This window comes from Colletes gigas, unplaced genomic scaffold (assembly GCF_013123115.1).
Source record: "Colletes gigas isolate AHSC1104 unplaced genomic scaffold, ASM1312311v1 Colletes_gigas_Sc00008, whole genome shotgun sequence".
Classification (NCBI taxonomy): domain Eukaryota; kingdom Metazoa; phylum Arthropoda; class Insecta; order Hymenoptera; family Colletidae; genus Colletes; species Colletes gigas.
Window position 1 is genome coordinate 5653769 of NW_025106637.1, and position 28000 is coordinate 5681768.

General features: G+C 38.8%; 2 protein-coding genes across 7 annotated transcripts in view; one reads left to right on the forward strand and one right to left on the reverse strand.

Annotated features, from left to right (window-relative positions):
• The window catches only part of LOC122396779 (probable beta-hexosaminidase fdl), a 30966-nt gene extending 3019 nt beyond the window's left edge, over positions 1-27947 (reverse strand). The window contains exons 1-7 of one of the 5 annotated variants that reach the window (XM_043395442.1): positions 27844-27947; positions 15881-16018; positions 6693-6836; positions 6235-6333; positions 2786-3048; positions 1701-2312; positions 159-888 (exon numbers count right to left, since the gene is read on the reverse strand). In XM_043395442.1, coding sequence (XP_043251377.1) covers positions 159-888; positions 1701-2312; positions 2786-3048; positions 6235-6333; positions 6693-6836; positions 15881-15963 — 1931 coding nt within the window. In that variant the 5' untranslated portion in view covers positions 15964-16018; positions 27844-27947. Of the gene's footprint in view, positions 1-158; positions 889-1700; positions 2313-2785; positions 3049-6234; positions 6334-6692; positions 6837-8299; positions 8424-15880; positions 16019-16543; positions 16665-27843 lie in introns of those variants that run through there. The other 4 variants (XM_043395444.1, XM_043395446.1, XM_043395441.1 and 1 more) reach the window with 4 other exon arrangements.
• On the forward strand, positions 10483-19551 carry LOC122396780. 2 transcript variants are annotated; one of them, XM_043395448.1, is made up of 5 exons: positions 10483-10649; positions 13957-14131; positions 14765-14956; positions 16723-16879; positions 18926-19551. In XM_043395448.1, the coding sequence occupies exons 2-5, from the start codon at positions 14100-14102 to the stop codon at positions 19268-19270; spliced, it is 726 nt and encodes a 241-aa protein (XP_043251383.1). In that variant the 5' UTR covers positions 10483-10649; positions 13957-14099; the 3' UTR covers positions 19271-19551. The 2 variants fall into 2 exon arrangements, with proteins under 2 accessions (XP_043251383.1, XP_043251382.1); XM_043395447.1 differs by lacking the exons at positions 10483-10649; positions 13957-14131 and having other exon boundaries at positions 14659-14956.
• Positions 27948-28000: the final 53 nt, after the last annotated feature.

A 28000-nucleotide genomic window follows, 5' to 3' on the forward strand; every position in this document is an offset into this window, starting at 1 on the left:
ATATAAAAAATTGAAGTCTAAACTAGAGTACACCCTTAAGCCCGTTTCCATAGAAAACTACGCTCGTTCCAATCCTAGCATACCTTTGTGAGAATGAGAATACGATTGAAATCAGATTCGACTGCAGTCTTATGCTTAAAATTTCAAGCTCCGTTTACCATAATCTTTCGGCGAGAGCTGATGCCCTAGGCCATAGTCGAGGTCCTAGAGACGCGTCGCCGGTTTGCTCGCTCCAGATCGCCGCTTCTCCGCCAAGAACTAAATTCAAATACTGCTGAGGATAATCCCTCCAGGGACGATGATTGTAGACAGTCTGCCAGGTACGGTAATCGCCGCAGGCGGCTTCCCCGGTTTCCCTCCATCTGCCGAACCCGCAATCCAAGTACCAAGCGTCTACGTGCGACAGGATCACCCTGAAACCGTCCTCGAGAAGATCCGGCGTTTCCGGCCAATTGCTTCCCCCCCAGGACTGAATAACGTGAACCTTCGGATCGAAGTACATCGTTATGTAAGGCCTTTTGGTCAATGGCGAACTCCAGAGGATCACGGCCTTCGGTGTCTCGTCGCGATTGGCCTTGACCAGCCTCTGCAGCATCTTGGTCTCGAACTCGGCCCACATGGCGTGATGGTCTGTCATGTTCTGCGCCTGCATCGCGGCTGTTATGTTCCCGTACTGAGCCCAGCAGTCGAGGTTCACCTCGTCGCCGCCAAGGTGCACGATATCGCGGATCTCGGTCAGGTCCAACAGCTCTCTGTACAGCCCCTCCAATATTCTGTAGGTGTGTTCGTTGATGGGATTCAACTGTCCGCAATTCGGCTCGCCGCAATACGACGACCATGGCTGCTGATCAACGCAGAGTGCTAGATCCCCGTATCCGTACTCCGTCCCTGAACGAGACGAATTATTGCATGAAGCATTACAGACGATTTCAAGCGCGTTTTCGAACGACTATCGAGGTCACGATGAAGATAAGTGTATTATACAACGTGTACCGCGCAACTGGGGAAAGCTACGATACAGGCGATTAAAATGACTAATTTTTTTATAGATTATTGCACGGTATTATAAATATTAAATAGTAAACAATTTGTACTTGGCCTTAGAATCACTCGTACGCTCATAGTTTATCTATTATCGACCTAACCAGTTTCAAAACATAAACAGTACTTGGAAGATACAACGTAATATACAACTTGGAAGAACATTATATTTTCGGTAAAGAATTTTTTTCTCGAAAGTACGTAAGATTTCAGGGGTATGTCTATTCACAAAAAATGATCGTAATTAACCCTCCTAGCTAAAAATAATTTTTTTAGAATGATTTGAAAGTTTTGGGTTTTAAAAGATGTGTCAATAATATTTAAATGTGTTCCTTTCGAGATCAAACAACTGCTGCCTAAAATATTCACCTCTAAAGAAGAGAATCGTTCAGATTGCGTGTTTTAAGTACATTGTCCAACAGCTGTACCTGTGTCGATGCTAAATTAACTTATTCAGGAACTATAGACTGTATAATCAATATAGTCAAAAGCAGATTGACGATGGAGCGCACAAAGGTTTTATTGGACGATTGCTACGATCAAAGAACGTTACAGATCACTTTGATCTCGGCCTAGCAGTCAAAGGTTAACGCTTCTGTTTCCGTCGTTTTTTTTTTTATTTTTTTAACCGTAACTTCGAGTAAAGGTGCTCAACTCACCCCATTGCCATCCGGCGCCAGCATGCGCAGGAGAATCGATCTCCACGAGCACCCTGATACCCCGGATTCTCGCGTAATCCGCGAGATCCTTGACGTCGTCGGGTGTGTAGATCTGATCTCCGCTATAGGCGCCCCATCTGGCCATTTCGGGGAACTGGGCCGAATCGAAGGGAAAACTTTGCGAGTCCGTGAGGTGCCAGTGGAACGTGTTCAGCTTCGAAGCAGCCATACCATCGATCACCCGTTTAAGCTGCTCGATGGGAAAAAACTGCCTGCCGGTATCGACGAGCAACCCTCTATAAGGAAACACTGGCTTGTCTTCCACGAAAGCGCGAGATAGCACCCTCAAAGCACCCTCTCGGCCAGCGGTTTCGTCCCACCAGATCATCTGCCCGAGCGTTTCCAAACCGTGTCTCGCGCCGAAGTAACTTTTCGCGTTTATTCGACCTTCCAACATTTTCCCTTTGGTTAACAGCTCGAGAGTGTACGATTCATCCGTCTCCAGACTTGGTCCAACGGGTCGATCATTTCCAGCGCTGATGTATATCACGAAACTGTCCACTCCGGACCTGCTCTTCGCGTTCGGTACTTTTACCAAACTCCTGATGTTCCCTGCAACGAATAGATCGTGTCACGTTTTACAGACATGGCTTTTCTTTTCATCAACACATCGCAATCTTTGGTCGAAACATTGTAATTTACTTTTATCTTTTATAAAACCGAATGAGAAAGTACTAAGTAAAGTGTAAGTTTGGTCTAAAATGAAGAATTAGGTCTCCGTTATATCTAGTCTCTAAGTTAAGTGTAGGATCATAGTCGATGTACTATAGATCAGATTTATGTCTGAGTTAGAGATTAGGTCTGGATTAGATTCGTGACCTAGGTATAAGTAAATTCTTTCAACGATTCGTGTCATGAACGTGACAGACTTTTAATGCGTTAAACGACATGCTGGTCCTTGAGAACCAATAGATGGATTTTGTGGAATCATTTTAAACAAAAACGAGGCTTCTTGGTCGTTGTCTTTTAAAACTAGCTCGCCGTACAACGCATTAAAGAAAGATTTATCACTGTTCGATTCTCACCGATGAAGATGTCCTTAGCGTGCTCCAGCAGGTTCTTCGTTTCCTGATCGGCTGTGTTGACGGTGACGATCTCTATCTGTTGATGATGTATGATGACGCTTTCTTCGCCTAGGAGGACGCTGCCGGTTGGTCTGGGCCAAAGCAGTCGACTATTTCCACCGCACAGGGCGATGCAGCTTGCCAAAGATGTCCGCGAGGATCTCACTGCTCTCCTCTCGCATCGTCCAGCTACGCACGCCCACGACCACGGGCTCTGAAACGTCCTGCGATCCGCCAAGCAAATATAAACATTTTCCCGATCCCCAACCGACGTGCTGAATCGCCAGCAATCGGTAATCTTACGGAAACGTGCCACGCGTGTACCGAGTCCACCGCGACGATAAAGGGTACTAAAGTCGGATTAAACTCAATTGGTCGCCCAAGGCCATTTCCTCCACTTCGAACCACGTCAGACGCTAACGTAAACGTCCCAGTGGTTGGACGATTAACACTTTCGATGGCGCCTCCCACTCTGAACTTTTCTTTTGTTACTAATCGATTGAGATTATTATATTCTTTCGATTTTCTCGTGTTTCAAAAATTTTGGTCGTTCCATTTTACGAGAGTTCATTATTTTATAAAAATATGAAATTATCAAATTCTTTTCCTTTCGTTGATCTTATCTGTGTAGCTACGACGATAATTGGTTGAAATAAGAAAGGAGTTTAAAAAGACAAATTGATTTTGATCCGACTATAGTTCTTCACTTTTCTATACAGTATCGACGAGCTGAGAAAAGCGACACGAGGATGAATACAAAGATACAGGTAGATTGTATATTATTGTTTGCCAATTAACACTGTCTTACGTTTTCGTCCGCCAAATTGTATCAATTTTGAGAATGTTTCTGGGATCTGTCGCACGTTCGAATTCGAAATAAGTAACGGGTACTAACCTCAAGAACCCGGACTCTGATCCTTGATTCGAGTCTCAAGAACATCGACGTTCTCTTTGATCTTCTTTTCATCTACTATTTTCATTTCTTTGACGTCACGTTTCGGTGATTTACAGCGAAAATTTAGTAACATACGCGAGGAGGAGATATAGAGGATGACATACAAAAGCTGTGCACAAAACGTAACAAAAATATACACATAATGAACATACGTGGGGAATTGAGTGTAAGTTATTGGTGCACTTAAAAGGAAGCGCGCGCTAAAAAGGATGTAGAGCTAATATACTGAATGCTTGATGAAGAAAGAATACACTGAGTAACTATAGAATAATCTGTTGCCAGACTATATTATATATTGCAAGAAGAAAGGTGAAAAAATTAGAAAGACCAGAAAAGAATCCTTTGAAAAATTACAATCCGATTGATATACCAGAGACGTTAATTATGATCGAAGCACTACATATACCGTTCTAATTTTAACGACAGCTTATTTTCTATTCAACAAGGAATATCGACGTTTGATGGGACATTAATATAAACGTCCTCTGCGAAGACCAGATAAACAAGTTTAGACGGATGAAACGATTGAAATAGTTCTCGGTAGATGGGAAACAGAACGAGAACACAGAAGAGAATCAAACTGATAGTTGGTGGCTTGCAAGAAACAACGAGAAACACACGCTATTGCTGAACAGATAAAATCAGGCTAATAAATATTCATGCGACGCATCAGTTATTCTCAATTAACGCTCCACAATATCAGAGTGAACGATCCTAGATTTGCAAGTACTAACAGACATCTCGTTACACTCTAGCAATATTCAATAAATTCTAAGTCATTTCCCGGGTTTAAAAGTCGCTCGTTAGGCTGGTCGCGTTTCGTTAATTATACGTATAATCACAGCGGAGTCGCGATTCGTTGAAATATTATATCTCGAATAGATACAGGCTGAGTTCAGGCGTGACTTTTGCTCGACAAACTGAGAAATTAAACATTATAAACATTGACACTCGATCGAACGAATCTCTGTGGAATTTCTTAAGACATTTTCTGGAGTTCCAATTTTCTTAGTCATTTGGGGACGACGAGGCACCTAGACGATTTCTCATCGCATTGGCTTTGATTTGCCGGATGTTAATGGCATACACGCTGCTCTTGAGCAACCCACTATCAAGGGAGCGTCCATCGTAAGTGTTATATCGGACTCAAGCTTGGAAATACCCTGCCCTCATTTGCAGGGAATCATTGGACAAATTGGGTCTAACCTTACGGGAAGCGACTCATTTAGTCAGTCCTGCACGTCGCAGGGACGTCTAGCAGGAGCCACGAGGAGGTAGATACCGTGCAGGTTGCCAAAGACGTAGCCATTTGCCGTTAAACTCCACGACAACACCGTCATCGTGATCAATAGCAGTTGAAAGGAGAAGAAAATCGGAGAAATACAATTTCAATCTCCACCACCAACAAACAGGGTAGTCAAAATCAAGTACAAGATATTTTATTGTATTTGCAAATTCTTTACCTATTATCGTTCTTATTTTATTTAACGAAGGTCCCAATAGTGTACGTGCATATTCACGAACGAAACGTACACAGGTAGATTAATCTAAAAGAAGTTTGACGACTTCCGAATTACGACAAATTAACCTGGAAGGATTCTAATCAGGTACAGTGTGCATTCGCAGTAATGCATACGCGATTTATAGAATCAGATAATACCCATGAGCTGGTGCTATGGACAGAAAGACCGTGCGAATCTAATTGGTCTCGAGGGATCATAATAGTTGGTTACGCCCAGAAAGTGGAAACACTTTGTATCGTTACTAATTATTTTATAAAGAAAAACCAAGTCCATGATAGTTCTCACAGTGCATACCAAAGGGTGCATACCGAGTCTCAACGTAATGGGATTACAATCATGATCTAAGAAAAACACGATACCACACTTGATGGATGGTAGGGTACTAATTTTAATTTTGCAATTAACGCAGAAATTCTGATGCTCAGCGGACAACTACACTTGTACGTCCTGGACGATCTAAATTTATGTGCATCTAATGCACTGAATATCCACCATCCAACTGTTAATTCGACTCCACTAAAAATCAGATCTATCTAAATCGCTAGACGCTAGTATATTCGATCAATAAATCAGAGATCATCGCGCAACGTTCAGACAACGACGGTACTGTGGCCTATCGTGAGCGGGCTACTATTTAGCATAAATCATGCCTTGTTCATTCGCTGTCGTCGATCGACCAACGACCGATCGAAAACCAAGGCCAGATTGCTCGAGAAAGACAGAGAAGGAGTGAACATGCAGAGGATCCATGGATCAAGCAGACGTCGAGCTGTGCTCTAGACGCGTTCAAAAGCGAATGCGAGATATCTTCCTTCCAGGGGGAAGAAATCGCGGATTGAGGGGGTGGGGGGGGGGCGATTGTGTGCGGAAATTTCAGGGACAAAGAAAGCTTTAGCAAGTATGGGTTCGCCCCTCGGCGAGGGAGACGTTACCTAGGCTCTTCCAGATACTCGTAGAGCCGTTCCTCCGGTCTCTTCGTGCTTTCATTACCGACCAGGAAAGTAACCAAGCCTCGTTGTAACTCCTTCAGTCTTTGATGCGCACCGAGTCATCGGAAGTGCGAGGTAATTAACAAAAAATGAAAAAGAAAAACAGAAAGATGCGGTAACAAAAGTGTCAATATGTGTGTATAATAAATAAGCGATCGCGAGTTAAACGCGAGAATCGGGATTGGGGAGGGTGTGATAATGGAGCGAGAACGACTGAACCGTTATGAGTAATGAACCGTCTCACGCACGTGATCGTTAGAATATCGAACCACGCGTTCCTTCGATCGATTCTTCGCAATCGTGTCTCGATCAAACGCCGACGATAACGCGAAGAAGTGATGGTTTAACAAAATAGCTTATCGACTCATATGGTTCCACGCGAATGATAATGATGCACTCACCGTCGTGATGAGAACGGCTGAAGCGAAACAAGAGGTGGAGCGTGTGCGTACATGGCGATAAGCAGGACCCCAGTCATCAGGACCAGGAAGAGGAGAATCTTCCTCATCCATCCGCTGGGCACGCTACCCACCATCCTGGCGAGTCTGAAACAATAGAATATACCTTCAATATTAATTAAATAAAATTAAATAACCGTGCGTTTGTGATTACCCTATAACTCCTATCTTTATTCGTTACTCTCGATTTTCAAACTAACCCTTATGTTGGCAATCGAAATTTTTACTCTGAGTATATTCGTTTTCAGAACGACTTAAACGATTCGTGCAAGAATATTGTATGGAACTACAGCGAAGAGCAAACCTGAATCGATAAAAGAGCTTCTTTGAAAACTAAAAATCTTTCAAGGTTCGTGATAATGCTATACTTAAACAGATATTATTTATCGTTTGATAACAAGTATTATATCGCACGAGCAATTGTTTATTGAAACAATTTTTATTTGTAATTGTTATTTACAGTGCCACGCCCGTCTCAAAAGCTGTCCTCTTGAATTTCAGACTGAAGCTTAAAACGTTTGATTAAATGATTAAATGATTGATGATTATCAATCCCTGTTGTATATTGATAAAGCACTAGGTGCTAATTAATTTATCTCTTCATGGTCATCTTCTATATGTTTATAACAATTAGGAATAGTTTATAAACCATGCTGCCAGGATCCCTAGAAAGCTCTAAGTATGAGGTGTATCTATACCTTGATTATTCATGGACAGTAAAGTAGAACACTTTATATTATTCAGTACTTAGTTACAGTAATTTCAAGAAAACAAAATGAACTTTTTAATAGTGGCTGATACTTTAAGTAGAAATCAGTTATCACAACAAAATCAATTTGATCAGTAAATATTTATCGAGAATAATAAACAGTATTTTCGAAAAAGGAATTTTTTAATAACTAAATACACAGGGCCAAAACGTCGAAACCAATAAAAACGTTTAAACTATTATTAAAAACTACACATTGGCTGCACTTCAAAAACGTGTTTAAAAATTGTTTGCAACGAAAGAGTTCTAATATTTGTAAAATTTTAAATAACACTGCTGTCACTTGGAATGCTATAAAATAACAGGTACATCATTGAACTGATAAATATTTCTATTGTTCACTATACTAAATAAACAAACGTCGGAAATATTTCGTGTTAAGAGCAAAAAAACACACGGATTTGAAACCAAGTATTCTATTATCCAATTAATTCATTATTTGAATTTCCTACAATATTTTGACGAATAAAATTCAGAAAATATATATTATCCCTTCGAAGAAAAAGCATAAATTTTCTACGACTACCATTTTCCAAGCACCATTCGTGAGTGTCAAGAACGAAGCCATCCTACTGCAAATCCTCGTAAATCTGCTTACGTTCAAAACAGGATAGACTTAATGCGGATTTGAACTTTATCCTGTGCTAAGCATTAAACAGTATTAACAAGCTGACAACATACCACGAATATGACAAATTTATCTAACCCTAATGCTCGGTGGTCGCGAGTAACGGTAAAATAAAAAATATTACAAAAGAAACAATTGTTTTGTGGATGTTACCTTTCGACATAGTTGAAGAGAAAGTCGTCGAATTGGATGGTATTACTCGATCGAGGTGGAAACAGGTAACCATGTCTCGAACCTACAGGCATCGACCACAAACGAAAGGCGACCTGTTCCGTAGTTTGGCTCTGACCAACCAAGACTAACTCGCCTCTGCTACTATTGCGTATCGAAAGACTGAAGTTTTCGTGTTAACGAACAACCGTCGGCCGCGAATCGATTGGGACAACCTATACGATAAATTGACTCGAAGGACAAGCGGAAGTTTCGCGGTAATTTTATGCAGGCACGATCGTCGCGACGCATAGCGTTTCGTTAGGGTAAAGAGGGATGAAAATTTCAACTGCAAAAGTGCACGGCGTCCTGTCGAATAGTTTAAACAAATTAAACGTATTTATAAATTCGAATATCTCGAGTCGAGTATTTCTAGAAGCTCGAAAAACATTCGAGTAATTCGATTTTGTTTATTCGTTTCAACGAAACTGTGCATAAACAAATGAAAGCGCAAAATGTAGTTAATGTAACAGATATTTAGGACCAATTGCGATCACTATTGGCTAAACGATCAAGAGAGATGAATAATGTATGATCATAAAGCATGTTACATGAAAAATGGGAATACGTATCGATCACTGTGTTGGGGTATAATTTTACAGTATTAAGAGCTATTCTGCTATCTGATGTATAGTTCTATAACGTGAATATGGAACTGATGAAAAACATGCTACATAACATTCGTTTAATTATTCCTCCAATTTAGTTACGTAATATATTAACAAAAGAATTCGGTTGCTTGCAAAATACAAGTCAGAACAATTGCTAAAATGGTAAATTTATGTACTAATAAAGCACACATTCTGTGAATTTATTTACTGATAACACATTCGAGAAAAGGGATGAAAACACTACAATTTACATGTTATATTTTAATCAAGTTTTTATCCTTGATTTGTTCATTCGATCGCAATTATTTCTTGTACAAATTTCAGTCAACTGGTAAATATTTAGAAGAGGGTTGTGAATCTCGATGAATTCTCGCTGTTATTTTTGTTTTTAACCGACTGTCTAGCCAAAAAACGCGAATTATTTCCGTAACCGCCGTATTGCACGACACGCCTTAAGGGGTCGCGAGACCTAATTGCACAAAAGCATCGTACCCCACCGTGAGTCACGTAACGCGTGTCTCACGAGCTCCACCATGTATCGCGATAACAACCCGTCTGCCTCAAACAAAAAGCTTTTCTAAATTTCCTATTTGAAAATGTTCGCGTGGCCGCTATTACCATTAACCATCGGGAAAAGTTCGCGTGGTTTTCTATCCGAATTGAGTTCAAAGCGATCTTCTATTATTTATAGGAATGAAAAGTTTTCTGTCTATAGTGCGAACCTCTATTTTTACGGCAATCATCTAGTTTTGTCTACGACAAACGTGGAAACAAGCATTTCGAAAAAAAACAATCGCTACATCAAAACAGACTTTTACATAACTGGAATCTGCAAACGTGTGAAACATTGGAAAACGACTGTAATTTTGAGAATTAATTTCGTTAACTCCTCAGTGGCATAAAACATAAAATGGTAGTTGCCAAAAGACTACCCCCAAATTTCATTTGTTTCTCATTGTTTGGACGAACCCATTTGGGAAAATGGGTTATTTTTACAAATAAAAATGACATTAACAAAATTGTCTATTACCTCGTTAGGTATGTAACTATCAAATAAAACGAATGCGCCACCATTTGCAAAGTGGAAGGCGGGGAATTTGAATCGTGAAAAAGGCTACTACGTTTACAATTGGATATTACGTTTTAACAAAAGTTTTTCCGCCGTTCGTATGTTCGCGTACGGTTGTGGAAGTGTTTGGAAAAGGCCAAATCTCTAGAATTTGTTTGTCGAAAGGCGAATCTGGCAACCTTAGTCGCGGCAGAATGGTCGAGTCCAACCCTTTCAGCCAGGGTAGTTGCACCTTGGCCCTGTTCGTCCCGCTTCGTCCTAGTTCCACGTCAGTCGTCGGCGTCCTCCCGCCTCGTCCTGCCGCGCGAGGCGTCGCGACGTTTCGCGGCGTGCGCCGCTGGTAATGTCGCGTCGACTGGAATCGCGTGGCGTAGCCAGGCAACGCGCATAATATGACCGGCCGTAATAGTTTCAAACGAAACGGTTGCGGGAGCGGATCGGGGAATTTGAGGATTTTCGCGTCGCTATTAGATCCCTTCTGTGGAAGCCACGCGATTTTCCGGGCCGGTTTTTCCGTCGCCGCGATCGAACGATCGACGGGAAAACGAATGGAGCCTCGCGATACCAGTGGAACGTAGAACAAAAAAAAAGAAAGAAAATCGTGGAAACGCTCGTACGTATGCACTTACCGCCCGCCCACTATAAATAATGCTGCATTTTCATTTGCATCGTGACACGGTTCGAAAAATGTACTTCGTTCGTGAAACGTGAAACGCGTGATATACCCGGTAATTACGAAAGTGGCCTATGTCGATGATCTCTAATATATTTTCCATTTCATATTAGTATAACGTAGATCCATGCAGGATAAGCAACGAATTCGATTTCATGGGATGTTTCTGTTTAAATCTATGTTGCATCGAGATTTGTGTATTTGTTAAGGCTCGTTCGCAACGATCGCGATCAGAATCCTAACGGGTGATCTAAACGAAAAGGTCCGAGAGTTTAGAGGTGTATTGTTCAGAAATGAATTAAAGTGTTCTGATAATCAATCTTAATTGGGCACAGAATTACTTTCCGTGTTTCGAAATCCGCGGTAAGACTAATCGACTACCGCAATTAACAATTTCCGGGAAACGTCTGAAGCCATTTTTACAGCGTTGGAAGCACGTTGATTGTTCGAAATTGCTAATTGAGAGAATTTGTTTGGTCTTTTCTTCGCTGTAAGTATGTAAAGTAACATGGCAGAGCGTTTGTATGTTTGTTATTATCGAATATATTTTTATATATTATCCTTTGGATCACCTTGTACAATATGAATGACACGAAAGAAGACACTGAATATCAAGGACGAAAGGAATACTATACAGTTATAAATAATTAGGGAATCACCTACTCACGTGACCTCGTCGCTCAATAAAATGTCCAATACTTTCCAAACTTCAGCAAACTGTACATAAGTTAAACATTCGGCTAACAATTACTGTACCAAATATACATATAGGCATATTTTACACTGATATTTGATTCGTCCTCTTGAATTGCCCAAACATCGTACCCACTGATTGAATGTACTAAATATCTTGTTCGTACAAACTGTTAGAGTTCAGAATACTAACTGCACCGAAGTAATTATTTTAAACAGTGTGCTTGAGTGAAGTTAATTACGTCGTGATTGTATTGATAGAGACCGACATGGGAAATATCTTCGATTGTTTGGAGTGAAAACAAAAAAGATATAAACAATCAAGGATTAAAAATTGCAGAGGAAATATCGGCGTGTGCACGAACATTGTGTATTTAACATTGATAACGATGGGTTGCCAACTTCCATAACATTTGCTATTAAAAGTTTCGTCGATTGAGTAGGCTCGGCACAAATCGATCGTGTACTCGCGAAGGCCGAAACAAATGGCGCAAGAACTATGGAGGAGCGCTTTTCGCTTAATCATCTACCATGCACACCACGAACGCAATAGTTTTTCTACCTCTTCGATTAATATTTTCAAAGTTTATACGTATTTTGTAAACCTGAAATTTTTAACACGAGTTGCCTCTAATTTTTACATACTCATACGTTTTTTGGATTCAGAGTCAATTTCAAGGTATATTTATCCGAGACGGTTTTCTGCTTTACGAACGAAAGTGCAAAACTTGTTAGAATAAAAAAGGGAATTTATTTACTAGAAAAACGTAAATTGATTTGACTAGACAAGCCCTAATTTGGTATTTTAAAATCAATATTTATAAAATAAAGAATTATTAAGAAGGGATTAAAATATTTTTGATACTGATATATTGTTATTGTACAGATCTGATACTATCTCGTGTCATGCAAATTATTGATTTTTTATGCGACTTGTACTAATTATAGAAAAAGTTAGAAATACATGCACGTCGGAATAATTACATTTAAAATATTACTCCAGTTGGTATTGCAACGGTTAGAAGATTATGTATGCAATTATGTATGCACAAACTATTTTCTATTTTACTATCTTTCAACTATAAGATAGATAACAATACTCTAATAGTATTTTAGGGTTAAATATATTTCAGGAAATATTAGAAAACGAATGTTGCGTATAGAAAATATTAGAAAGTAAATATACTTTGCTGGAGGTATTAGAAAACAGGCATTTTCTATTAAAAGCATTGGGAAATGATTACTTACGTAATAAATATTTCAAAGTAGCGAAGTGCGTTCGAAAAGGGATATCGTATTCGGTAAATACTACGAAATTCAGAAAGCAATGAAAAGCTAATAATGAATGAAATCCTGTTAACATTGTTCCGTTCCTATTTTAATACCATGTCAAGGAGTTAGTAATGTATGCTAGTATTCAAGATCGTTTCCCACCGAAGACACGAGAATGAAACTAGGACGTATAAACGTATTTTAATATCCATGAAATTCTTTGCATTCATCCGAAGCCTCCATTCACTTTGCGCCAATAGACATTTCTTCTGTCGCACGGTGTACGCGTCTGTATCAGTTTTCCTCGACTCAGCTACATTCATTCGCGTTGCATATTATGTCTACTTTATCCCAACGATACTCCAATGAATTTCAATTTCCAATTTCTTTCTTAATTTACATTAAATAGTACCCTCTGGAATTACACGGAGAAAATTAGTTTTCTAAACGCGTTGGCTTCGTTAATGTTTCAAAATGCGAGTTGACAGGCGACCTGCTGAAAACGCGTATTCCCGTTATCGATATCAATTCGCATGAAACTCGTTGTCTGTGGCAAATGACAGTCATTATATTCAGTCTAGGAGAATTCGTGTCACGAGAAGCAAACATCTCGCTTAAATCCCCCTAGAATTTTAATAATGAATTAACGGTATATTTATTATGGACAATACTGTTGTATTCGACTTTAAAATATTCATCGAATTACGAGGATTGGGTTGTAAAACAGTCTTGATCGTGGAAACCCGTTTAACACACTTCTTGATTCGATGCAGTTCTTGCACGTAATCTTTTTTTTCTAACAAAAAACAATAGTGAGCATACATTATGCATTCACTCGTTCATTAACTGTACGAGAAATCTAAATTTGAATAATAATCGTGCGACTTTAACACTAGAACTATCGACAATTATGGTGCATTTATTGGTACCAAAGAAATTACGATAAGTACTCGAGAAAATGTTCATTCTCTTATCGAAAACTACGGTAAATTTTTATTAGAAATTACGAAAATTTTGACCACTTCAGTAGTTCTAGCGAGTAGATCCAGAATTCTCATTTGTTTAACGGAGTCAAACATTTCTGAAACTTGGTATCGTTGAATTTCGCGAGAATCAAATCATGTGAGTGCGTTGGATATTTTTAAACGAAACAGGCAATAAGAGGGAACGTTCTTTCTCTGTTTATTTTTTTGTTCGAATGCCAGAAGGAAATGCTGAGTAATAGCGTCGAGGACACGAGAACAGGGATCAAAGGCTAAAAACGAAAATTAAAATTCTGCAGGTAAAGGCATGCGACCGAAACGAGCATTTCGATCGTGGAAACCCTGGGGGATTGAAGGTCGAATAATTCCATGCAAATTCACTGAAGAGGCGTCCAGGATAGCACCAATATAGAACACGGTGTGCTTCTTGCAACGTTTGAAAATGTCCCCTGACTCGCATCTACGGAACAAGAGGTAAGGGGTGACTTCGCACGAGCTTTAAGGTTGAATTCCCTGTAAAGGACGTGATCGATAAACTACGAGTCGACTAGAAAAGGTCCCCGATGCTACTTTTCCGAGTCGACCCTAATGCTCTACGAACACTTCGACATTAACGCGAGAATTCCAGTCTTCAAGACTTCAGATCCTCATTGAGGCTCAGGATTATTCGAATAATTAGTTACTTGAATATTTTATAGATATCAAAATATTAGGAATGAGCTCCCAATATTTAAATGAATCGATATCCTTATTTAAGAAAGTATCTATTTGCACGATTTAAATAATGCAGGTAATGGTTACGTAATTAGATATTCGAGCATGTTATAGAGGACGTGAAACAATGATTTCATGGCCACTATGGTTTAGAATTTCGTCCCATATAGTATACTCTGAAATCATCGAGATCTGTCTACGCATGTTTCTTTTATTAAAAATATAGTTAGTCGAACTCTACGTGTGATCTTAAGTCACGTCCCGGTAGGATTAGGGTCGAAAAGGTTTAGAAGCTCTAACTTGGAGCATAGTGGTTAACTGTAGACACGCCGAGTGAATGGAACCGAGTAACTTCCGGACGATCACTGATCATGTTGAAAATGAAAATTGCAGGACTACGTTCCGGAAGACGCTGCCGGTGCTAGCTGCGGTTGAGGTCGGTTCTTCGAACAAACGGAACGCAACGAACGAGGACGTGGCCATTTTGCCAGGATACAATGTCACAACGACAGCAAGCGGCGCGGCTAGTAAGACGAACCACTTTGATACGGATTTACATGGGAATGTTAACATTCTTCTCGGTGGGTGAGTAGCCACAATTCGTATCCGCAAGAGTTGGAGAAATTTCATTCGCGACTATCGAATGAAAACCTTTGTACACGTTTGTAAACTAGGATTTGTCTGGACGTTAATAGATTTATAAAAGTTTATTTTCAATTCGAATGCTCACAGCGTGGCGAGTCCGTTCGAAACCGATTCTAATTTTAAAAGATTAAGAGTCTCTCTGTATTTGCAAGCCCAACTTTGTTGTACAGGAAGCGACCTCAAACACGATGTTTCTTTCCTTAATTACATTCCATGGAATTTCCTTACAGACCTTTCGGGCGAAGTAAAGAAAAGATAATATCCGGTAAGATGTTTAGCCTTCTTTCCGTACCATAGACCGTGTTTACAGAGTAAAGATCAGTGCCTCTCAAACTCGATTAGTATAAGAGGCTGGTTTGAAGCAGCAAATCTTTTGAAACTTCCCTAACTTCCAGCGCCTTGAATGTGAAAGAATAATATAAAGATGCTCGCTGTGCAAGCAACGCAACGTAGATCGAAGTTGCGTTAAAAAACAAGAGACTATAACAACAACGTTAAATATAACAAATCGGAGCACGGTTTGTTGCATGAAAAGAATCCAAATAATTTAAATATAATGAAACGGTACAGTTATACCAGATAAAAGAATTTGTAGACACTTTAGATAAATTTGAAAAATTAAAAATTCATCGAGCTAAGAGACTTTAAATCGAAACATTCTCTGAGATTTGAGATCTTTGATGACATTTGTGAGCAGAAAAAGACCGAATGGAATAGGAAGCGAGCCCGTCACCGCAATAATCACGGGAACAACTGTATTACGGTGATTAACCGTAATCGCTTAATGCACACAAAGTCGCAAACAACGACTACGGAATCGTTGGTTTGCCTGTTTCCGCGTTAATCTCGAAGCGCAAGAATTACCTGGACAAACTATAAATCCGTCGGCACATTCTTTCCTTTCCGCGAAATTCCCTGAGGCCACACCATCTTTTTGAACTCCACATTTCGTAAGGGATCGCTCAACGAACAGGATGATGCGTTTCCGCAAACGGTACGATACTGAAAACAACGTTTAAAAAGAAAGTCAAATTTTAACGCTCGAAACTGCACACTTCTTTGAATACAAGCCTCAAATCCGTTTTCAAATTGTACATTCTATTTTGGAAGGTTTAATCAAGAAAGAAATTTTAAACGAAAATCTCGATCATCAAAATATTCTTGAAGCTATCCCATCATTTAAAAATGAACAATAAAAGAAAATTCAACAGGTAGGATACTATTTTTTCCCCCTAAAGCAATACAATATTGAAAATTGTGTTAAAAAAATATTTGACATTTGAAGTTCCTAATGATTCGACTGCGTTTTCTTCCGGGAACAAGCCATACAAATTTTTTCTCTCGACAGTCTCGAAGTCGTTGCAACCGATTAGAATGCACATTTTTTAGTGAGGAAGATTTCGAAGAATGGTACATTTATTTTATCAGAGGATATAAAATTGTTTCACTTTTCCACGAGCGTCAGTCGAAAAAGCGTTAAGTAGAACCGGCAATTAACGGTGAAATTTTCAATTTACTATGACTTACTCTGCACACGTAGTAAAAGTAGCACGTATCACGTTTTATAGCTTGATAATACTGCAGACTGAGCCTTAATACATATTATGTAGAACGTCTTGGGACGTGGTTGTCGCGCGCTAAATATACGCCTGGTCGACGTTCTCTCACTTATGCTCTACATCTCTGTGGCGAACTCTGTTTTTCAGAGCGATGCTCAGCGGCGTGATTATGGTTGTGGCCCTTATGTGTTATTGCTGTCACAAGAGCATACGAAAGAACCGACCGCAAGAGTATCCACAGTACTGGAGGACAGAACCGGACGTCCACAGTCTCGAGGTTTTCACTACCGAAGCACACGCAGCTGTGAGTGATTTTTATTAACGAACAACAATTTACGCATCGTAGCCACTAATCGTTCATTCTTCATTTTTTTCTTTCTCCGCTCGAAACGCAGTGATTTTCAACGAGACGACGGTCGACTAACGATAAGTACACAGAACGCAGAAAGAACTGACTGCACGAGACGCTATCCCCCACTACAAATAACGAAACAATATATAGAAACTCGCCTCCTCGAAAGAGTGTGTCCGTGGATTTTAAATTCCCATTTTTCAAATATAACGGTGGAGACGAATAGTATCGAGGCGATATGGTGGGGACAGCTCCGCCCAGTGACCTTCAACGGCCAATATTTTCTGCCACTAACTATACTTTCTAGGGATCGAGGCTATTCGAACAATGGAACTTTCTTTTCGAGTATTTATCAGTCGAACGATCGAGGTTCGTTGAACCAAAGTCTTCCTGGTGCGCGGTAACGTTTTACTTGAAACAAATTAGAACTTTTGAATGTTAAAATTTCTAACTGCGACACAATATTTGTTCAAAGTCGCCGCTCTAATCGTTGGTGACTACTTAAAATCAACTGCCCTTTTCTTTAAATCCAGAGAAATAAACTCGATTGATACACGTTTAGTATAAATGACGCGAAACCAGTTTGGCAACGGTTCATCCGACAGATATCAATTTCTCTGGTTCGTCGCGTATTAAATGCAAAATATTCACAGCGCACGGATCCAACGACACACGACATAACTGGCTCGCCTTATGTGCACAACAGCGATATCAGTTGCGGTGAAATCGTTTGCGGTTTCAGGTAAAATTAGTAAGACCCGCGATTGGAGAGCCTCCTTTCACGCATTGCACGGGCTTGGCATATTTCTTACCGATCGAAGAGGCGTTCCAGTTTCTTCTAAGGATATCTGTAGACTAGCACGTGGCCATATGCTCGAGAAAACTTTGGCATTTAACGTCTCAGTTAAATATTTATTCGACATTGTTATCGCTTTACTAAGTCTGTAGGATTAAACGACTGAGTGTTTTACAGCCGGAGAACGCAACGTTTGTACGTATAAATGGGAATTCGGACTAGATTATCAAAGTGTAAACCATCAACGACCGAACAATCGATCTGAGTAATCAGTATGTAGGTATTTAACCTTAGGACGATCAATGTCTCAGTGATAAATATACAAATATTCAATGTCTACCACTTATGTACTCGTGTATCAGCAGTGGGGCGTTATACTATAAGCGGAAAAGAGTATTTTAGTATTTTATTTGAGGAACTTAGTCATAATTTATTTGAAATTATCTTTACTAGACACAGAATCAATATGAAAGCGTATTCTATCGGAAGAAAATGTGTTGCAATGAAAGTTAAGGCGATTCACAGTAATTCTGTTGCACGTTTCACGTATCAAATTGTTTATTTTTTGGTTAACAGATAAGAGCGGGTAAATGTTGCGTAGCCGGCTCTGGAGATAATAACTTGTTATCTTGAACTTTTTTCGAGAAATAATTTCAAACGTACTTTTTATAAAATCTACCTGTAATTGATAGCAGATACAGAAAACCTGCAGATTTCCGTTCCTTGATCTAACCATCTTATATTTCCAAGTGACTCTAATCGTTGATCATAAAATGTTGTTATATAATTCGTTATTCCTTTTAATTTTTAACAAATCGGTATGGAATGGTATCTTTCAAATGCAAAACATATTTTCGATGGGCTAGACTGCAATTTTGTAATCTCAAAAAGTACTTTGTGGTCGTCTTCTTTTAATAGCTCGACTTAAGGCATACAATTCACTACAGTAAACTGTTTTGTTTTGTTGTCTCGGTAACAAGAGATTAAAATAATAATACAGAATTAAAATGACCATCATTAGACAGAAACCCATAATAGTGCTTCTAATATAGGCCATTTCTTCTCTTTCTAAACAGAGTTTTCAAATGCTATATTGCGTCCCCGCGAAGGTATAACGCGCCACTGTGCATCAACTATTTACTGCACCCTGCCACGACTAAAAGTGCCCTTTAATCTCGCCAGTGACGTTCTTCTGCCCCCAGTGCTGCGAAAGACAATCAGCCACGGAAGGAAACCAAGAGGAGGGCACGTACGGGGCTCCTTCGTGTCCAGTGAGCCCTAGCTCGGGACCCGGTCCACCCCCAACCTACGACAGTTTGATATTCGATCCACGGAGTTTACCCGCCAGCATAGAGAAAAAGTCAGAGGGCCCTGACACGCCCAGAACCATCATTCCTTCCATGGTGTCCACGTTTCTTGGTCTGACGACATCGCCGGTGAGATCCGCGGAATGCAACGAGCCCGTCGAGCAAGAAACGTCCGCGATCGACGAAGGTTTACCGTCTTACGAGGCAGCCTTAAAATTAGACGCCAACGGTTACGTGTAACCGACGAACTGCCACGCCTAGCTTTTAATCAGGGAAGCGGAGGATTTTACGATTCTTCGAATCGATTACCGTCGATTCCCTTTGGTGGTCGCGCTCGACGCGTTTCTTATGCTCGATCGAGCGACTAAAACGATGAACGAACGCCGAGGGAATCGAAACTAAGTTGGGATTGGTTTCGATTCTTAGTTTCGGTTCTCGAGAGAAGTTACGTTGCTCGATCGACGCTGCTTGTCCGTCGATACTGTTTCAGAAAGTCTTTCAATCGCTGCGTAGCTCGAAAAGATTAGGGGATCATCTTTACGGAGTAGAAATCGATTTTTAGAAACGAAAGAGAATTGTACTCGATATAGTAACGTTTTGGAGCTTTCTATCGAACGTCTATGCTCTAACTATATCGAGCATCGTTGTATCGAGCGGATCAAAATTTATGAGTATTTTGTTTGAGAAAGAACTAGCTCGTTAGCGATCGATCGGCTGAACGCTACTGTAAATGGACGTTTAAACCCGTTATAAAGACACTGAAATAGTTCGAGACGATTTTCGACGATTGAAACTAAGTGAAACTACGGTCTCCGGATGCTATGACAAACTTTACGGTGAACTAGTTTAAACTACTTAAATAGCTGGACTCGGTCAGCTTCTCGAGCCACAATTTTGCATTGCAAATGCCTATCGAGTGTTTTTTTAATAATCATCGAGAACAATGTTGTCGACAGAACATTTTAATGGATCAGAAAAGTGTCCTTTAACGATCCACGAAGATAATCGGAGAACTGACGCAGAATAAGTACCGAAACCGAATATTTTAAACGCGTAATTCGTGTTCCCTTGTGAATTTGCTATTATTGAGCATTTTCGTTTGCACGGTAATGTAAATTTGTGTAAATAAAGAGTCAGAATTAGCGACTTTGACGCCGCGATCTCTTCTTATTAATTTTTACACCTCGCCGAGACAAATCCCCGGCGTCATCTTTTACCATCTATAAGGTTCTTTGATCGAAGCCACGGATAAAAATCAGAGATCTTAACCTTCGACGCGCGAAGGCCATTTCACCGGTCCTCGATTACGTCGTTGATCAGCTTAAAGTGATCACTTTGGGGAGGCTTGAATCGCAGCTTCATTTAGAGTCCTTTGTAAAACTAATCGAATGTCGCAAATTCGACTACTGGTCGCGTAATGGCTGCAATTATTTCACGCGAACGTACACGGCCTTTAAAACTACGCGGGAGAAAAATATTATTCCGTTGAAACAAATCTATAGTGATTACAGAAATCGTTCCTATTAATTTGAAATGATGGAAAGAGAAATTCAGTTTAAAAATGGACACCTAGACCATCGATAACAAAACGAAACATTTATTTTTCTGATATTGTTCACAAGATTGTCAGTAATGTAAAAGAAAATGTACGTTCTTTTGTGAGTTTGCTATATTTTCGTTATTTGTCATTTGCATTTATCCATATACACGTAGATGACTATTTTAAATCAAGTGAAATAGCACTTTCATCTAGTAAGTAGGCTTAATCCTACAAAATTAAAATAAAATATATTTAACATATATTTTATACAGGATGTTCGGCCACCCCTGGGAAAAATTTGAATGGGAGATTCTAGAGGCCAAAATAAGACGAAAATCAAGGATACTAATTTGCTGATTCATGCTTCGTTAAGAAGTTATTATAGTTGGAAGTTCCGACCTTACTGAATTTTTTTCTCGAAAGTGCGTAGGATTTCGGGGGTATGCGTATTGACCAAAAATGATTGTAATTGACCCCCGCAACTGAAAATAATTTTTTTACAACGATTTGAAATTTTTTTTTCGCCGAGAAATTTCACACCTACTTGAATTTTTTTCTCAAAAGTGGGTAGGATTTCGGGGGTGTATGTATTGACCAAAAATGATTGTAATTGACCCCCGCAACCGAAAATAATTTTTTTACAACGATTTGAAAATTTTTAATAATTTTGTAATGAAGCCTTAAACAACAAATTAGTATCCTTGATTTTTGTCTTATGGCTGGCCGAACACCCTGTATATAACAAAGTAAAATCTTTGTAACAAGTTTCTTTTTCATTTTATGTTGAACTTATGTTGAAATTTTAAAACGAATTATAAGCGTTCAAAGAGACTTTACTTACAAAATAGAATACGATTGAAATAGTCCAACATTTTTCAATTCACCGTATCTTCTAAAAATCGAGAGCCTAATAAAATTAACATTTGATTTTTTTCAAAGTAACATATTAAAATAAGCTCGAAAACAAATCTGCTTGCAATCACGGTTCTCGTTTGAAGTTTGACACCCGAGTTCAGCAATATTACAGACAAGGCTTATCAGTAAGCTTAAGTAGCTTGTTATAATTAAAATAACGAGCGTGTTAACTGCCGTTTTAATGTCGTTAATTGCACATTCTCCAGCCAATTTGGAATTTTTTCATTCTTTTGCGATAACTTCTCGCCGTCTGTACATTTAAAAAAACGACGAACAGTCGCACGAAATTTCAAGATAATTGATTTACCAATAAGCAGTATATCAAATCTGCGAAAAACAAATACAGTCACGTTAACGATAAGGTTATTTTCCAAGAGGTAGTCAATTGTGCATATCTTATCAATGAAACCATGCACCAATTCAAGAAATCAAATGAAAATATTTAACAAATCAAAACAACACGCATAACCACATTTTAATGTATTTTTAAGTTTATATTTCACATAAAAGGTAAATATCATTATTATTCGCTGAATGCAATTGATTACATTACGCAGAATCTTTTATCTACTTTTTGCTCGTGTGACTATATCTACAAGATGATAGAGAAATTGTATATCATTCGATTACACCGAGCAAATGCTAAGATAATTTAATTAATTTAATTTTCTATTCGCAGTAATTACAGTTGGGTTCCTTTTGTTGTTTCAACTTCGACGTAAAAGATCTTGACGTGGCGTTTATAAAATACAATTCTTCGCAGAGAACGCGAGATTTGGTCAATGAGACTATTTACGAGGAGCCATGTTACTTCGCTCGAAGTTCGCGAAACTTCGTAATCGAAAGTAGAAAAGTTTTATACCGCTGTATAATAATTTTCCACCTCCTTTGACGGAGAAAGAGGGTCGAAAAACTTTTCGGGACGACCCTCGTAAATAGTTTAGCGATTTCAGCGCAACTGTGACGAAAGTAGATCACGATTATCCGATCCCGAGGGTAAAACATTTCGTGCGAGGCTTTCATATTTAAAACATTTAGTAGGATCGACTTCAATCACAACGAAAACTATGTAACCATAAAGTAAGGTATTCGATAATACATAGACTTAAATTGCTCGAATGTTTCTCGATAATTTTACGATCTCGTGATTTTTCTTACTCAGGCATATTTGATTATTCTTCAAACTTACAAAGTAAATAATAAAGAATGGACCGTATTATTAAATTCAACTTCTACGTTTGTAAGCAAAGCATATTTTTTAAGGAGTACGTAACTCGTTTATAAGTGACTGTCAATTTAAAAAGAATGTACGAGTATTGTATCTTGCAAGAAGTGCATAAATTGTTTCTGAATATTTTTAACAGATAAACAATCAAAACATTGATTCTCCAAATAGTATCCAAATTTTATTTAACGAATATTCATATCACCGAAAACTGATAAATAGGACGTTCATCGTGGCACTTATCTTTTCAAAAATTTTTGCATAGCGTCTAAATTAATGGCAATATTTAATGTTGCCAAGATAAACGAAATACGTCGTAAGACACGTGTTTAAAAAGAATAATGCGTTCCAAGGTAAACACGTAATGTCCACATCTCACAAATAACGTCAACCAAGAGCCAAGTCGAGCCACCTTCGCTCGCGCTCGTTTAGCTCCCGATGCATTATAAACAACGGCGTAATATATTTTGATTAATTGGCCTTGTCTGTTAATGGTGCCACCGTTAGAATTATTATCCGCGTGGACTGCTGGTCGACAGGATAATCAGTATGTTTTTACAACGTCATCGGATTTAGGGCTTACCGACGGGCAAGGAGACCCTGTCTGGCATTTGAAAGACTTCCGTCCCCGTTATCCCCGTTTCTCCCCTTTACACGTAATGGGATATTTTCCGTCAAGGGGACTACGCGCGAGTGCAACTTGCACTTTGCACTTGGCTGTCCTCGTTTGAGAATGTATCCAACGTGATAACGCATCTATTTGGGAACGTCTAATCCAAATATCAATAATCACCGAATCTTCCATTCTCCGAATCTCGCGAACGTGGACCGTTTTGTACAGAGTAGATGCTCGCGAAAAAAATGAATCGATACTGTCAAATGAAGTTTCTTTATACGAGCCTTCGTTTTCGCGAAAATCGATGTTGAAAGTGTTTGGGAAACGCGGGCGCACTTAAGTAGAGTGCTCCATATATATTCTACGTCGATTCTCTCGAAAACGAACAACCGCACGAAAAAATGTCGTCCCACATTTTCGATTCGATTTTTCGAAACGAACCAATTTCTAGTTTTTGAAAAGTAACATCTACCAGGGAAATTCTGTTCTTAAAAAATTGTTGACAAATTCTATTTAAGCTTCGATACTGGTTTTTTAAAGAGAACTCTTGAGTAAAGTACCACGCAATGAAGGAAACATTTTTATCTTGAAAATCATGCTCAAAAATAATTCTGTAGCAAGTTTTTTTTTAACAATACGCCTATGGCAGCCTGTACAGTGCAGCATGTATGAAAAATAAAGTAAATTACGTTTCTGTTCCAGTGTGCGTTACGCGAACGTTTAATTAAAAACTAAGTAATATGGGTACTTTACGTGCACGATAAAGACTAGATGTCGACCAGGCAAGAACACATTTGGACATGCGAGTTACATATTTCAATTTTTTTCACAGACACATAACCGATTCGTTGCATATTGTAACCGGTTGGCGAAACAACCTGCGATATCGTGGAAGACAATGGGACACGTAACAACATTGTCTCGAATCAGAACAGAAGTTGTGTGTCCTCAAAACGGAATAGCGAAAACGGTTACAGAAGAAACGTGTGATTTGTAATTATTTTAATGCATACGTGTGTCAAAACAAGTACTATACAATTTTAGTAATTAAAAATGACAATCCCTTTATGCCATGCGTGACTTCTTTTCAAAAAGACAAATGACCACAACCTTGCACACGCACTAATTGTAAGTATTCATGGTATTTCAAACACATAATTCGCATAATTGCACCAGTAATTTTGAGCCAAGTTTAAGCTTTCAAGGTAAACACAAGCAAATAACAGCATTAGCAATAAACATTTTCTAGAGAGTTTTCGTACTAAAAATGATATGCTGAGGATAAACTCTAATAAACGTATCATCGAAGGATTACAAAGGTCGCAAAAAACCGCGTACAATTGAAACTGTGTACTTCGAGTGAAATTTCAGAATAGACTCAAGGTTTATCTCCAAGACATAGACAAAATAAGATAAAGATAATTAAACGTGTCATTGCAAAAGTTAGTAATACTCTTATTAAACGATACATTGTGGGAGACATAAGTTTATCTATCTTTGTCTTAAATACGACAAATTCTTACATTTTCAAATAATGTTCCTACATAATATCCCTGTACTATTAAAAAGATGAACATCCAATTGCGAAACAAGCATCTATTTAATTACCGTATCGATATCTGTTTGATTATCCTCGACAAACTAAGTGCTATATACGTACAACATATTGCATAAAAAAACAGTCATTACGTTCAGTTGTTATCACCGAACCTAAAGTCCATTATAATTGTTATTGATCAGTAACCATCTCGCACTTAAATATTATATGTATGTAAAAAAAAATCTTCAACGAACAATCTTATCACGGTAACAATCAAATTTATTTTCTCGTTCATAAACGATGCAAAAATGTGTCTCGGGGTGGTGAATTAACGATTTTTCTTTGCAAACACGTTGAATCGCTGCGAGAGAAATTACAATAATAAATCAAACGTCGATCACAAGGCACACAATTTAAAGCCATTAAAATTTCATCGAAACGATGAGGGGGCACGACGATAAACTTATCAACTTTGCTCTCTATTCTTTTTTAAACGGCACATTGTTCCAGATGAATGTTAGTAAATTTATCATATTTGCGTAACAACGATAACAAATAACGGACCACGGTCCTATATCGTCTGCTTTTACATCGGAGCCTTTATTAACCACGGACACGTTTAATAAGCCCGACCCACGCTCTTTAGATACCACGCTCTATTTCATTGCCCTCGAAACCTTGAACGATACATAAAGCCTATTAATTGCACAACTCACTCTGCAGCTTCCTTGTGCGTAACGCACAGCACAGACATTGCGTCTCATGCGTAAATTTTAAAACGGGTCAGTTAAAGACGAAAATTATGTGTGTGCAACTTTTCTTGGCGTGTCGTTTCATGTTCATGGATTTACATCGTTCTCATAATAAATCGTAAATAGATACTACCTCGTTAACATTGGAATTTCTATACCGATAAAATTAACGTATTTTTTTTTTAACGATATTTTCAGAAACTTTCAGAAAATTTTGCTTTGTTCGCACAATGAACGACTAATATATCTATGTTCGAATAGAATCATTAAAACCTTTAATCAGCCCGAACATTTTCGAGGAAAAGAACTATCAATGCAGTGGCGAGTGGTCTGCCCTAATTTTAATCCGATTCTAATCTAGAACTAACCCAGATTTCGCACACATCTATATAAATTAAATTAACGACGATTTCCTTCTAGCAGCTTAGAGCCGTACGTTCATTAAGCAGATAATGAAAAATGTTGATGCAGCAGCGGCGTTGAAAAACGATCGTAGATACGATTAAAATTTTTCATTGCTCGAACTTCGAAGGAGGTAATAATCATTCTGAATTGGCGATTACGTAACGAGATTCCATTTTCAGCGCTTCAAAGAGGAATATACGATTCGCTATTTGAGAAAAATTACATTCGACGAGATTGGATTTAAACGCTCGCAAAGGGAGAATTATATAATAATTTTGATTCTATTAAACGAAAAATGAAACACGAACACTCTGGGATAATAGATTCTATTTTTAATTCAACGCATATTCGGTAGAATGAATTCTCAAATACGGCACAAATATAAATTCGTTCCAGTAGCTTATTAAATAATCCTATATGTACATCTTTCACAGAATTAAATAACGTATTCGTCACAGTGTAATTATTCGCACAATTTTAATACACATTTCTGTTGTTTATTAAATTACGAACATTTCAGTATACAGGCCACGCCAATCCCAATAAAATACTCCAATTAAAAAATAGAATCAAAATACCGTCCTAATTATTTATTGATTAACATATATTCTTAATTTTTATTTGAATCGACAAACAGAATTGTTATGCCTCCTTTGTAATTTCTTCTTCGTCTAACCAATACTATTTATCAAACAAACGTCCTCGTTACAAAACATTGCTTTTCAAACATCCCCTTCAAAGGTGAGGGAAGAAGGGGTTGCAGACCTCTTCGATAAAGGAATTTTTTTATCCAACAGTATTGAAAAATACGTATAGCTTGACTTTTAAGTAGAACGAGCTCATTGTAAAAAAAATCCAATAACATATGCTCACTCTTATTTCCTTTAACTGAAACAAAATAAAAAATGATGAATATGTTTCAAGCATTAAATTGTAATAAAATAACCATAAAATTGAACAAAGATAATTTCGTTGAGATGGAGCATACTGCTTTTCAGAAATTAGATAAATCTTTGGAAGATAAGATACTTAAACAATACCTCAGCTGAGAAACACCGATATATTTGTAAAAATAAATACAAATATTGAGACTGTGCTACGATGTAACGCGAAACAGCAATTACATAAAAAAGTAAAATATATAAGTACCTATTGTGCGCCCTGGTTCTCTCACAAGGCTTCGAACAGATGAGCGGTAATCACTCCGCATTTAAACATCGATTCGCGTCAATCTTTAAACCTTTAAGCCTAGATGCACACGAGCGGTACGTCGTCGTCGCATTTCTATATTTTTTCTTGTCTTGCCATTGAAAACAACCAAGCAGACGTAAGAACCGTTTTCGTCGTTTTAATTGCGATACAAAGAAAACAAGAAACGCAACGGCGACGCACCACTCGTGTGCGTCTACTCCAAAAAAGTTCGCAGGTATGCCATACTGTCGATTCAAAGCCGGCTGACACACACCTGAACACAACCCACAAACCGATTCTTAAAAAGGAATCACCCCAATGAACTGACGTTATTCGAGTTTTACAACAATCTCCCATTCACCTGTGCTTCGGAAAAATGTTCACGTAGGTGTTAGCGTACGAAGCGGCGAACATACAAATAGGTTACGCCTTTGTTCTGCACTAGTACGTACGGGGAGCCTGCTCCGGTCTGACTCGACAGGACAACAAACGATAAATAACGAAACGCGGCCTGACAGGTCGAGAACCCGGACGGAAAACGCGGTAAAAAATCAATGGAGCCACGCGAAGACGTTAAACACGGTGCACGAGGCGAAATACGAGGAGCCGGATCGTGAAAGTATGCTTACCTAACCTTGCAGCAGGATCGCTTTCTCAGTTCCCAGATCTGCGTAACCCTCTCCGCGAGTAAAGTTCCATGTACCGTCCGTTGATTGATTCGAGCCGCGCTCGCGGAATCAACCCTTCGACTGAGGCTTCGAGGGAGACATCGAGAGACGAACGAAA